The sequence below is a fragment of the Callorhinus ursinus genome, unplaced genomic scaffold (assembly GCF_003265705.2).
Source record: "Callorhinus ursinus isolate GAN/ISIS: 27379988/994484 unplaced genomic scaffold, GSC_fseal_2.0 scaffold10, whole genome shotgun sequence".
NCBI lineage: Eukaryota > Metazoa > Chordata > Mammalia > Carnivora > Otariidae > Callorhinus > Callorhinus ursinus.
The window spans coordinates 16,881,949-16,896,725 of record NW_027397072.1 but is presented as its reverse complement, the minus strand read 5'-3'; the positions used below and the strand labels follow the sequence as shown (position 1 = coordinate 16,896,725).

The window sequence follows — 14,777 nt, the reverse complement described above, 5'->3', positions numbered from 1 at the left end:
CTATTTTGTAGATAAGAAAATCGTAGCTCAGAGGGGTTAAATAACTTGGCCAAAGCAGTAGAGCTAGTAAATGGTACAGCGGGATTCAAACAGTTTTTGAAAATCATTTGTTTCTCCCATATCACCCTGGAAAGTCCTGAATTTGTGCCAAAGTCGGCTTCAGAAGTTAATGAGCTCATTTTCAGAACTGTTCATGTATCTCATTTTTGTCGCCACCAATGACACTTCTGTTTAATCCTACGTATCTCCTTGGAATGGATAGTCATTGAGGTCAAATGACTTTCTTCTCAATAGCTATGACGGAAGGGAAGAAGGCAAAATCAAAGGTGTTATTTCCATACCCCGTTTGCAAGCAGAAGTCAGAAGTGAAATCCTCACCCAGAGGTTTCCCACAAAACTACTCCTCCTAATGGACTCATCCGCTACAGCTTATGGCTCAACAGTTTCCAAGAAGCTAGTATGGCTTTATGGTATGTACCTCCTCTCCCCATGAGTGCTTCCAAAAGCACTCTGGACATGAGTGTATTGTTGAGAGCCATGGGTTAAGGGCTGACCTGGTACTATGGATGACTATTTCACGTGTGCACTTTCAGATGAAGAGAAGATTGAATTTGAATGGAACACAGGCACCAACGTGGATACCAAAAAAGCGGCTTCTAATTTCCCTGTGGACTTCTCTGATTATCCTAAAAGCTTGCATATGTATGCCAATAGTCTCTTGGATCACAGAGTTCCTCAAACAGACATGACTTTCCGACACATGGGTTCCAAATTAATAGTTGTAAGTATAAATCAGTCAGTCAATAAATACATGGTTATAAGGACTAATTACATACTCAACCCTGAGTTAGGTGAAGGAGAGTATCCAAAGATGGATAAGGTATGCTTCCGACCTCAGGGAATTCCTGGGGAGCAAATAAACATTCATGCATGATTAGTTACCCAGTTACACAAGGCCCTATGTGATAAATACCTAATAAATACTACTAAGCAGAAAAGTTTACTGTGCCTATAATATCAAAGGAAGCTTCAAGACCCTGGCTAGGAGTTTGACTATGTTATGTATTCTTTTTATAAAACACAGGAAGAAATCAATGACTAGCACCCAAAATTCATAATTTTCTGTGATTTCTTTTTAACTTTCAGTGCATCATTCTACTTAATGATTGATCTGTCAAATATAGATTATCACCTGATGTTAATTGTACTTTGAGGCCCCTCCATACCCATTGTTCTAAAAGCTTTTTTTATTTTGTAGGCAACAAATACATGGCTTCAGAAGGCATCTAAGAGTCTTCCTTTTGCCCAGAATTTGCAAGATCACCTCAGTGGCCTAAAAGAATTGTACCTCCAGAAAATGGGATTGCCAGACTTTCACATGCCACAAAACCTCTTCTTGAAAAGGTAAAACACACACACACACACACACAAATGCAGAAAAATTTCTTGAACCATGAAAAGTAAATGGCAAGTTTTACTTAGCATAATTTAGACTCTTTTTAAATGTACCTTTTTAAGGGAAATAATTGAAGCATCTTAAGGAGATTGGTAACTCTCACATAAACGCAATGCCATTTTTGCATTATTGGACATGGGGTCGAACGTGAACAGCAATCGAGTCAGAAAGAACCTGAGAAAGTAATTGGAGGATTCTGGTACGTTCACACAAAGAGGTTTTACGCACTGCAACCTGAATTTGAAAGCCACCTAGTTTTCCTCCATCATAAGTGAACTATCACAATAGTCCGCTGTATGTGCATAGTATTGAAAAGATTTACAAAGGGCTTTTAGGTATCCGAGGCAGCTCTGTAAGATCAGCAGAAAGGGTACCATTATCCTCACTATACAGATAACATCACTGAGACTCAGAGAGGCATAGACACAGAGCATCACCACTCAGTGGAAACTAAAACTACAGCCCAAGATTACTGCTCCCCACACCACACTCTTTTCACATACCCAGTTGTCTCATTTCAGCTTAGCAAATAGGAAGTATCAAGTGTCACATGTGCATAAAATGCCGCACTAGGTGCAGTGAGAATATAAAAACCAGATAAGGTGTCATCCTTCCTCCCAGGAAGAGCATGTAGGCACTGACAAGTGAACCAGCTAATTATGTAAGCAGAATTGCAGCGTGTTCTTTGAGATAGACACAAGGACTGGCTCTTGGAAGGGTTTTGAATGGATTTGAGTGTCTGATGGATGGAGGTAAAAAGCACCATTCTGGACACAGGGGGCAGCCTGAGGAAAAGCGTAGAGTGTGGGTTTGGGAATGGGGGACATGCCCCACTGTTTGGAAGGTCAGAGAGCAGGGAACTTTGGGTTCCTGATTTCTGATTATGGGGATGTTGTCTTTGCTCTTCATTTTAGTGATGGCCGGGTCAAATACACGTTGAACAAGAACATTGTGAAAATTGAGATTCCTTTGCCTTTTGGTGGAAAATCCTCCAAAGATCTAATGATGTTAGAGACTATTCGGACACCAGACCTCAACTTCAAGTCCATGAGATTCCACCTGCCGCCTCGGGAATTCCAAATCCCCACCTTTACCATTCCCAAGTTGTATCAACTGCGAGTGCCTCTCTTGGGTGTTCTAGACCTCTCTACAAATATCTACAGCAATTTGTACAACTGGTCCGCCTCCTACACTGGCGGCAACATCAGTACCAACCACTTAAGGCTTCAGGCTCGGTACCACATGAAGGCTGACTCTGTGGTTGACTTGCTGTCCTACAGTGTACAAGGTGAGCCATGGTCGGGCAGAGGGTACACAGGGCTAATTCATTGCAGGCTCTGATGGGATAGCCTCCTCTGGGAAGGAAAAGACTTGGGCTTTCTTACAGATATTTTCCTTGCTATTTAGAAGCCTATTCATTCATTCATTCATTCATTCATTCAACTAATAGAAATATTTACTAAACATATAATATGTACCAAGCATTCTACTTGGGCAACAACAGAGAAAGCAGACAGCTAAACTGGTAATGAAAATTCAGCATAGGAGGTGCTATGATAGGGTATAATGGAAAAGCATAAGGCACAGAGAAGCACCTGATAAGGAAACCCCACAAAATCTGTGGTGGTCAGGGAAGCCTTTTGCTGACAGATTTTATACTTGTGTCATGGATGGAGGAAGTTCCTCTTGCACAACTAACCCAGATCAGGGGGACTTTATTTATTTGGGGGGGTACTTTATTACTGAAAGACTTTCAACATAGAAATTGCTTTGGGAATTTATTATTTAACTAATGTGTTTTAATTTTTATGTCAGGATCTGGAGAAACAACCTATGACCACAGGAATACGTTCACATTATCATGTGATGGGTATCTACGCCACAAATTACTGGATTCAAATATGAAATTCAGTCATGTGGAAAAAATTAGAAATAATCCAGCCTCAAAAAGTTTGCTAACATTTGATGCTTCTAGTGCCTGGGGACCTCAGATATCTGCTTCAGTACATTTGGACTCAAAAAAGAAACATCATTTGTATGTCAAGGAAGCCAAGATTGATGGGCAGTTTAGAGTCTCTTCATTCTATGCTAAAGGCACATATGGCCTGTCTTACCAGAGGGATTCTACCACTGACCAGTTAAGTGGAGAGTCCAACCTGAGGTTTAACTCCTCCTACCTCCAGGGCACCAATCACATAACAGGAAGATATGAGGATGGAACTGTCTCCTTAACCTCCACCTCGGATCTACAAGATGGCATCATTAAAAATACTGCTTTCCTGAGATATGAGAACTATGAGCTGACCCTGAAATCAGACACCAGTGGGAAGCATGAGGATTTTGCCACTTCTAACAAACTGGATATGACCTTCTCTAAGCAAAATGCATTGCTGCGTTCTGAGTATCAGGCTGATTACAAGTCATTGAGATTCTTCACCCTGCTTTCTGGATCACTAAATTCCCATGGCCTTGAATTAAATGCTGATATTTTGGGCACTGACAAAATTAATAGCGGTGCTCACAAAGCAACACTAAGGATTGGCCAAGATGGAATGTCTACCAGTGCAACTACCAACTTGAAGTATAGCCCTCTGGTGCTGGAGAATGAGCTGAATGTGGCGCTGGGCCTCTCGGGAGCATCTCTGAGATTAACAGCGAATGGCCGCTTCAGGGAACACCATGCAAAATTCAGTCTGGATGGAAAAGCTGCCCTCACAGAAGTATCATTGGGAAGTGCTTATCAGGCCATGATTTTGGGCATCGACAGCAAAAATGTTTTCAACTTCAAAATCAGTCGGGAGGGCCTGAAGCTTTCAAATGACATGATGGGATCTTATGCTGAGATGAAGCTTGACTACACGAACAACCTGAATATTGCAGGGTTATCACTGGACTTCTCTTCAAAACTTGACAACATTTACAGCTCTGACAAGTTTTATAAGCAAAATGTTAATATACAGCTACAGCCCTATTCTCTTGTAACTACTATAAACAATGACCTGAAATTCAACGCTCTGGATCTGACCAACAGTGGGAAATTACGGCTAGAACCCCTGAAGCTGAATGTGGGTGGGAACATAAAAGGAGTCTACCAAAATAATGAAATAAAACACATCTACACCATTTCTTACGCTGACTTATCAGCAAGTTATAAAGCAGACACTGTAGCTAAAGTTCAGGATACAGAGTTCAGCCATCGGCTTAACACAAACATCGCGGGTCTGGCTTCAGCCATTGACATCAGTACAAACTACAACTCAGACTCACTCCATTTCAGCAACGTTGTTCACTCGGCCATGGCCCCATTTACAATGACCATCGATGCACATACAAATGGCAATGGGAAACTGAGTCTCTGGGGAGAGCATACTGGGCAGGTGTATAGCAAATTCCTGTTGAAAGCAGAACCTCTGGCCCTTACCTTCTCTCATGATTACAAAGGATCCACAAGCCACCATCTCCCATTGAAGAGCAGTATCAGTACTGCTCTTGATCACAAAGTCAGTGCCCTGCTTACTCCGGCTGAACAGACAGGCACCTGGAAACTCAAGACCCAGCTGAACAAAAATGAATACAGCCAGGACTTCGATGCTTACAATAATAAAGACAAAGTTGGTGTAGAGCTTAGAGGACAAGCCCTGGCTGACCTCAACATGCTAGACTTCTCGATTCAAGTGCCATTTTTACTCCGTGAACACACCAACATAATTGACACTTTAGGGATGAGGGATGCTATTGCCCAGCCCCAAGAATTCAGTGTTGTTGCTTCTGTAAAATATGATAAGAATCAAAATGTCCACACCATCAACCTCCCATTCTTTGAAATCCTGCCAGAATATTTTGAGGAGAAACGAATGGTGATTATAACAGCACTGGAAACCATACAGAGAGAACTGAAACTCATCAATGTTGATCAGTTTGTGAAGAAATACAGAACAGCCTTGGACAAGCTCCCACAGCAAGTCGATGGTTATCTGAATGCACTCAATTGGGAGAGACAAGTTTTGAGTGCCAAGGAGAAACTAACTGCTCTCACAGAGAATTATAGAATTACAGAAAATGATCTACAAATCGCATTGGACAATACCAAAATCACCCTTAATGACAAACTGTCTCAACTAAAAACATATGTGATACAATTTGATCAGTATATTAATGATAATTATGATTTACATGATTTTAAAACAGCTATTGCTAAAATTATTGATCAAATCATTGAAAAACTGAAAATTCTTGATGAACATTATCATATCCATGTAAATTTAGTAAAAACAATCCATGATGTGTGTTTGTTTATTGAAAAGACTGATTTTAACAGAATTGGAAGTAGTACTGCATTTTGGATTCAAAATGTGGACACTAAGTATAAAATCAAAATCCAGATACAAGAGAAATTGCAACAGCTCAAGACACAGATTCAGAACATAGACATCCAGCACCTAGCTGAACAGTTAAAACAACAGGTCGAGGCTACGGATGTCAGAGTTCTTTTACATTGGTTGAGAATTACAATTGAGCATGTCAAATACTATATTATAAATCTTATGGAAGATTTTGAAGTAGATGAGAAAATCAATGCACTTGGAGCCATGTCCCATCAGTTAATTAAGATGTATGAAATAGACCAACACATCCAGGTTTTAATGGATAAATCAGTACAGTTGGCCCACCAATATAAGTTGAAGGAGACTGTTCAAAAGCTAAGCAATGTCCTACAACAAGTTCAGATAAAAGATTACTTTGAGAAATTGGTTACATTTATTGATAATGCTATCAAGCAACTTAAAGCATTGTCTTTTAAAAAAATCATTGGACAAGTAAACAGATTCCTTGACATGTTGGTAAAGAGATTAAGGTCATTTGATTACCACCAGTTTGTAGATGAAATCAATAACAAAGTCCGTGAGGTGACCCAGAGACTCAATGGTGAAATCCAGGCCCTGGAACTTTCACAGAAAGCTAAAGCGCTGACACTGTTTGTAGAGGACATCAAGGCCACGGTCTTAATCCATCTGGAACACTTAAAGGGCACGCAAATAAACCTATTCTTCGATTGGTTGCAGGAGGCTTTAAATTCAACACCTTTAATCTACATGAGAGAAAAATTCCAAGAGACCCTAGAAGATATACGAGACCGGGTGTATCAAATGGACATTCAGTGGGAAGTTCAACGGTACCTGTCCCTGGTCGGTCAGGTTTACAGCACGCTTGTCACTTATATTTCTGACTGGTGGAGTCTCACCGCTAAGAACCTCACTGACTTTGCAGAACAGCATTCTATCCAAGACTGGGCTGAGAACCTGAAAGTCTTGGTAGAACAAGGGTTCGTTGTTCCTGAAATCCAGACCACCTTTGGAACCATGCCTGCGTTTGAAGTCAGTCTCCGTGCTCTTCAGGAAGCTACATTTCAGACTCCAGACTTCATAGTCCCCCTGACAGATCTGAAGGTTCCGTCAGTTCAGATCAATTTCAAAAGGTTGAAAGATATAGAGATGCCATCCAAGTTTGCCACACCAGAATTTACTGTCCTTAATACCTTCCACGTGCCTTCCTTTACAATTGACTTGGTAGAAATAAAAGCAAAGATCATCAGAACCATTGACCAAATGCTGCACAGTGAGCTGCAGTGGCCAGTTCTGGAAGTGGACCTGAGGAACCTGATGGAGGTAGACAGCATTCTTGCTAGCCTCACTCTGCCGGACTTCCATTTGCCAGAAATCACAATTCCAGAATTCATACTCCCAAATCTCAATTTTAAAGATTATCAAGTTCCTGACCTTCACATACCAGAATTCCAGCTTCCCTGCATGTCACCCACAGTTGAAGTCCCTACTTTTGGCAAGCTTCATAGCATTTTGAAAATCCAGTCTCCCCTTTTCACATTAGATGCAAATACTGACATTCAGAACGTAACTACTTCAGGGAACAGGGCAGAGATCGCAGCTTCCGTCACCGCCAAAGGAGAGTCCAAATTAGAAGTTCTCAATTTTGATTTTCAAGCCAACGCGCAGCTTTCAGTCCCTGAGATTAATCCACTGGTTATGAAACAATCCATGAGGTTCTCCAGCAAGTACCTGAAAACAGAGCACGAGAGTGAAGTGCTATTTTTTGGAAATACTATTGAGGGAAAATCAAACACAGTGGCAGGTTTACACACAGAAAAAAATACACTAGAGCTTAGTCATGGTGTGCTCGTCAGGATAAACAATCAGCTTACCTTGGACAGCAACACAAAGTACTTCCACAAACTGAACATCCCCAAACTGGACTTTTCCAGCCAGGCTGAGCTGCGTAATGAAATCAAGACCCTGTTGGAAGCTGGACGCATAGCATGGAATTCTTCTGGAATAGGGTCATGGAAATGGGCCTGCCACACATTCTCAGATGAAGGAGCACATGAATCACAAGCTAGCTTTGCTATAGAAGGACCCATCGCTTCCTTTGGATTGTCTAATAAGATCAACAGCAAACACCTAAGATTAAGCCAAAACTTCATTTATGAATCTGGATTCCTCGACTTTTCTAAATTTGAAATCCAGTCACAGGTTGAATCCCAACATGTGGGGCGCAGTGTTCTAGCCGCTAAAGGCACAACACTGCTTGGAGAAAGGAAGGCAGAGATAACTGGCAACCATGATGCTCATTTAAATGGAAAAGTTATTGGAACTTTGAAAAATTCTCTTTTCTTTACAGCACAGCCATTTGAGATTACCGTATCCACGAACAATGAAGGGAATTTGAAAGTTAGTTTTCCATTAAAATTGATAGGGAAGGTAGACTTCCTGAATAATTATGCATTGTTTTTGAGTCCTAGTGCCCAGCAAGCAAGTTGGCAAGCAAGTGCCAGGTTCAATCAGTATAAGTACCATCAGAGTTTCTCTGCTGGAAACAATGAGAATAGCACTGAGGCCCACATAGGAATAAATGGAGAAGCCAACCTGGATTTCCTCAACATTCCTTTGACAATTCCTGAAATGACTCTACCTTACACAATGCTCACAACTCCCCAGGTGAAAGATTTCTCCTTGTGGGAAAAAACAGGCTTGAAGGATTTCTTGAAGACAACAAAGCAATCATTTGATTTAAGTGTAAAGGCCCAGTATAAGAAAAATAAAGACAAACATATCATCCCAATTCCTTTTTATGCAAAAGATTTCCAGGTATTGAGTACCCCAAATGATATTTTCATTCCAGCCATGGGCAATGTTACCTATGACTTTTCTTTTAAATCAGGCGTCATCACGCTGAATACCAATGTTGGACTGTATAACCAGTCAGATATTGTTGCTCATTTCCTAAGTTCCTCTTCTTCTGTTACTGATGCACTGCAGTACAAATTAGAGGGCACCTCAAGTCTGACAAGGAAAAGAGGCTTGAAGCTAGCCACAGCTTTGTCTCTGACTAATAAATTCGTGGAAGGCAATCATGACAATACTATTAGTTTGACCAAGAAAAACATGGAGGCATCAGTGACAACATCTGCAAAAGTCCAAATTCCCATTTTGAGAATGAATTTCAAGCAAGAACTTAATGGAAATACCAAGTCGAAGCCTACTGTCTCTTCATCCATTGAATTAACGTATGATCTCAATTCCCCTGAACTGTACTCTACTGCCACAGGGACAGTCAAACACAAACTCAACTTAGAGAGCCTCACCTCTTACTTTTCCATTGAGTCATCTACCAAAGGGGATATCAAGGGTTCAGTACTTTCAAGGGAATATTCAGGAACTATTGCCAGTGAGGCTAGCACTTACTTGAATTCCAAGAGTACTCGGTCTTCAGTGAAGCTGCAAGGGGCTTCCAAAGTTGATGGTATCTGGAACCTTGAAGTAAGAGAAAATATTGCTGGAGAAGCCACTCTGCAACACATCTATACCATCTGGGAACACAACACAAAAAACAATTTACAGCTAGAGGGCTTCTTTTTATCATCTGGAGAGCATACAAGCAAAGCCACTCTGGAACTCTCCCCATGGAAAATGTCAGCCCTTGTTCAGGTCCATGCAAGTCAGCCCAGTTCCCTCCTTGAGATCAATTACCTTGGCCAGGAGTTGTCCCTGAATGCTAACACTGAGAACCAGAAGGTCAGCTGGAAAAGTGAGGTCCAGGTTCATTCTGAGTTCTTCCAGAACAACATACAGCTTTCCAATGACCAAGAAGAGGCACGCCTCGACATTACAAGTTCCTTAAAACTGTCCCTATGGTTCCTCAAAGATATTGTCCTTCCAGTTTATGACAAGAGCTTATGGGACCTCCTAAAGCTGGATGTCACCACCAGCATTGATAGGAAACAGCATCTTCATGCTTCAACTGCCCTTGTATACACCAAAAACCCCAATGGCTATCATTTCTCTGTCCCTGTGCGAGAATTGGCTGATAAATTCATTATTCCCAGACTGAAACTAAGTGATTTAAATTCAAGTTTTGTCATACCTACATTCCAAGTCCCATTTACAGATCTTCAGGTTCCATCCTACACATTTGATTTCAGTGAAATAAAAATCTACAAGAAGCTAAGCACTTTGCCATTTGCCCTCAATATACCAACACTACCCAAAGTGAAATTCCCCGAAGTTGATGTGTTAACAAAATATTCTGAACCAGAAGACTCCTCGGTTCCCTTTTTTGAGATAACTGTGCCTGCATCTCAGTTAACTGTGTCCCAATTCACCCTTCCAAAAAGTATTTCAGCTGGCATTGCTACTGGGTATCTAAATGAGGTGGCCAGCAAGATTGCAGACTTTGAGTTGCCAGCCATTACCATACCTGAGCAGACTATTGAGATTCCTTCCCTTAAGTTCTCTGTACCTGCTGGAATTTTTATTCCATCCTTTGGAGGACTGACTGCACATTTTGGGGTGGCCTCTCCCCTGTATAATGCTACTTGGAGTGCTGGTTTGAAAAACAAAGTAGAATACGTTGAAACATTCCTGAAATCCACGTGCAATTCAACCATTCAATTCCTGGAATATGATCTAAATGGTAAGAAAATGTCCTGACTCCTCTTCTATATGCTCTATATTTGCAATGAGAGTTGTGAATAAATAATTGCATATTTTTGTAAGATGGGAAGTAAAATTACTCTCCGTAGCAAAATTTAAAAAGAGAGAAAGAGAAGGATATATACCCCACATGTAAAAACCACCCTGTAGAAAACCTATAACAGGGGCACCTGGGTGGCTCAGTCATTAAGTGTCTGCTTCAGCTCAGGTCATGATCCCAGGGTCCTGGGATCAAGCCCCACGTCGGGCTCCCTGCTCCGCGGGAAGCCTGTTTCTCCCTCTCCCTCTCCCCCTGCTTGTGATCCTGCTCTTACTGTGTCTTTCTCTGTCAAATAAATAAATAAAATCTTTAAAGAAAAAAAAGAAAGCTACAACATTCAAGAGGAATAGATTCAAAGAAAGTATTTATTTTTGTGTGATGATCTTAGGACTAATAATGTCTCCTTCTAACTTTATTTTTGTTAAACATGGACTGCACATTTCAAACATGTAAAGCATGTAGTTAAGATAGAATTCTCCTGGTTTTCACAATGAAAATATTTACATCCTGCAGTTATTAATCTAATGAAATATATAACATTTCTCCTCTACAGTTGTGGGAACACACAAAATTGAAGATGGCATGTTAGCCTGTAGGACGAAGGGAACATTTGCACACCATGACATCAGTGCAGAATATAAAGAAGATAGCAAATATCAAGGACTTCAGTATGGAACTTTTATGGAAATCTCATCTCTTTTCAAATCATTGTGATTTTTTTTTTCCATCTCCATACCCTTCATGATGGCTCGTCTGCTTTTCTGCTTTCAGGGACTGGAAAAAAGAGATTCGCCTTGACATCACCAGCCCAACATTCACTGATGTCCATTTGCACCACCAACTAAGTAAGAATAGCCTCTCCTCCTCTGTGGCCTCCCCAGCCATAGGCACTGTAGCCTTGGACTTGGAAGACAATAACAGTACCTTAAAATGGAACCTGTACTATCGCCCTCAGGTGAGTCCCATCTAATGGGTTACATACCCCAAAAATGGGTAGAGAATTTGGGAAAATCTATTCAATCTAATGCCAAGTATTCTCTTAAGGCTTTCCCAAAGTAGAGGAAACCAAGAAATGAGCAGGTTGAACTTTTTCTCTGAGAAACTACTCTCCAGAATGTACTACAATGATTTTATTGATTTTAATTATTACAGTCACACATGACATCCTATTTCCACTGTTATTCTATTACCTTGTGGCAAATTTAGAACGATGAGGTTATGCCTCATCACCTAAATCATGAGGAAACTCCCCTGAGTACATTTTTCAGATAAGGGTTTCCAGAGTATCTGAGGCTTCAAAATTTTTCCCCACAAAGAAGCGTTAGCTGAGATATGCCAAATTTCTCTCATGTACTTTGTAAGCTCTGCCAGGGCCAAATCAAAGATGCCATTAGTAGAGAAGAAGAAGCAATCAAATTCTACTGCTAAAGTTTGTCACAGGTTTAGAGAATGAATGGCTCCCGGTACTGGGATTCTAAGTCTCTGCTAGATGGACTCTGGACTTTTGCCTTTTTGCTACTTCTCCTTTCTCTGAAGTAGTCTTCTCCTGTCTCTTTCTCCACTTTCTCCTCCCCCTCTCCCTCCCCCTCTCCCTCTCCCTTTCCCAATCTTCAGTCCTTAGAAGGCCTTAATGTTAAGTGTTACTGTGTAAATGCCATGCATAATTTTATACTTCCTGGGACATATGATAAAGAGGAATTAACAACAGTGAACTTGTTTAACCATAAGACAAACACATGAACTGACATATGAAAGATAAATCCCCTTCAGAATATGAAAGATCCTCTGATCTTTACTTTTAACTGCTAATGAAGTTTTAATGTAGTATATTATGTAATCAGGATAATTGAAAACATGTTCTTTTCATCCTTTTTTTTTTTTTTTGGTTTTAGTCCTCTCTAGATAAAAAACTCAACATATTCAAAACTGAGTGGAGGTACCAGGAATCTGGTGAGAAACGTCAGATCAAAGTCAGCTGGGAAGAGGAGGCAGCATCTGAACTACTAAGCTCTCTCAAATACAATGTGCCCAAGGCCACGAGGGCTCTTTATGACTATGCTAACAAGTACCACCAGGAGCACACAGGACTCGATCTGAGAGATGCTTCTTTAAAACTGAGAAGAAGTCTGCAGAACAGCGCTGAGTGGGCCTATCAAGGCGCCATGAGGCAGATTGATGAGGCAGACATAGGGCTCCAGAAGGTAGCCAGAAGCACCACTAAAACCTACCAGCAGTGGAAGGACAAGGCCCAGGGTCTGTACCAGGAACTGTTATTGGCTAAGGGAGACCAAGCTGATTTCCAGGGACACCAGAATGAGATGTTTGACAGATTAATAGGAGTTACTCAGGAATACAAAGTCATAGTCAGTCATCAGATTGACTCGTTGACTGATTTCCTGAAGTTAACCAGATTCCAGGTCCCAGGAAAAGCCAGGACATACACTAAAGATGAAGTCTGCACTGTGGTCATGAGGGAAGTAGGGCAGGTGCTGTCCCAGGTATATTCAAAAATACATAGTGGGTTAGAAATAATGTTTTCCTATTTCCAAGACCTGATAGAGAAATCTGAATTAATCAAGGACCTAGAGATTAAAATTCCTTTTGATTCACAGACCTTTAAACTAATAGATCTAACCTCGGAGTTTGGGAGACTGTTGATACCTTTATCACAAAAGCTACAGGATATATTTAACAACCTTCAGTCTCTCAAGACTACAGAAATGCTAAGTGATCTTCAGAGCTATTTACAAAGAAGTTTCCAAGAGCTAGAAGAAGATATTCAATACTTAAAGGAGATAAAATTTCCTTATCTCATTGATCATATTCAATACAAGATCAACAGAATCTTCAACAAATATATTCCATATGTTTTTCAATACCTGTACCTTAACATTGGCAAGTTTAGTGAACTTGTTGAAAGCCAACTTCAGGAAGCTTCTCAACAGTTACAGCAGTACCATCAAATCATAAAGGATCTTCACAAAGACTATGTTGATACAAGTGTGGTCAGCTGGACAGCAAGGTTTTATGAACTTGAAGAAAAGATCATCAGCTTGCTCAAGAACCTAGTGGATGTCCTTAAGGACTTGCACTCCAATTACACTGTCGGTACTACTATGTTTGTTTCAAAGGTCTCAAGTCAAGTTGAGCAGTTTGTGCAGAAAGATATCCAGGAATACCTTAGCATCCTTACCGATGCAGATGGAAAAGGGAAGGAGAAGATTGCAGAGCTTTCTACCAGTGCTCAGGAAATAATTAAAAGCTGGGCCATTGCAATGAAGGAAATCATTTCTGATTACCGCCAGCAGTTCAGATATAAACTACAGGATTTTTCAGACCAACTTTCTGATTACTATGAAAAATTCATTACTGAGTCCAAAAGATTGATTGACCTGTCCATTCAAAAATACCACATGTTTCTGAGGTATATCACTGAATTGCTGAAAGAGCTACAATCGGCCACAGTCAATAACATGATCCCCTACATCAAGGTTTCTCCGGGAGAATTTACTATCACTTTCTAATTGTTTATAGCAATTCTCATTCATTATTCTGTTCCAATTAAACTTTCATATAGTAGGGGAAAATTCAAACTGTACGTGCTGATATAACCACACACTGAGCCAGCCTTATGGCAAGCAGCTGACTCTAGGCAGAAGCACATATGACCTGGATCTGTACTGAAGCTGGCATCAGATCTCTGACGGTCTCTCAACTCTGGGAAATAACATTTTTTTTGCAAGTTAAAGAAAATCAGGATCTGAGTTATTTTACTAAACTTGAGGGAGAGAGAACAAATAAATGAATTCTTTATTGCATATTGTAGCACTCAATTTGACTCATTCGTATTGAAAAATAGCAAAATGAGGGTATTGATTCAAATGTCTGGCATTTCAAAACTTCTAGAAGAATACACATGGAGTTTAGAGTAATAGAATAAAAGAGGAAAGGGAGAATTTGAGGAGGGAAATATTTTGCCACCTAAAAGTTAAAAAGGGTAACTGATATCAGGGATTGTATTTGCCAAGTGAAAAGGAAGAACTATTTGCAAAGGCCTTCATGTAATTTGATCCCAAGGAGCAACTTATTCATCTTCATGTGCCACACAGTCTTCCTCATCCACCAGTCTGCCCTCTCCCGGCAAGGTGCTGTATGGGGTTCTGAGATAATCTAATTCTGAGATTTCACTCAGCCTGCCAGGAATGGAGAAAGGATGGCTAGGAAGTCCTGGCCCTGAGGGCTTCATGATAATAGGGACCTCAGATGTCTCCCTGCA

General features: G+C 40.6%; 1 protein-coding gene across 2 annotated transcripts in view; it reads left to right on the top strand.

The window, feature by feature from the left end:
* The window catches only part of APOB (apolipoprotein B), a 37,993-nt gene extending 23,674 nt beyond the window's left edge, over positions 1-14,319 (top strand). For both annotated transcript variants that reach the window (XM_025867581.2, XM_073897036.1), the window contains 8 exons: positions 295-470; positions 594-781; positions 1,259-1,404; positions 2,371-2,744; positions 3,272-10,441; positions 11,055-11,169; positions 11,273-11,456; positions 12,394-14,319. In XM_025867581.2, the coding sequence (XP_025723366.1) occupies positions 295-470; positions 594-781; positions 1,259-1,404; positions 2,371-2,744; positions 3,272-10,441; positions 11,055-11,169; positions 11,273-11,456; positions 12,394-14,025 (9,985 nt within the window). In that variant the 3' untranslated portion in view covers positions 14,026-14,319. The remainder of the gene's footprint in view (positions 1-294; positions 471-593; positions 782-1,258; positions 1,405-2,370; positions 2,745-3,271; positions 10,442-11,054; positions 11,170-11,272; positions 11,457-12,393) is intronic.
* Positions 14,320-14,777: the final 458 nt, after the last annotated feature.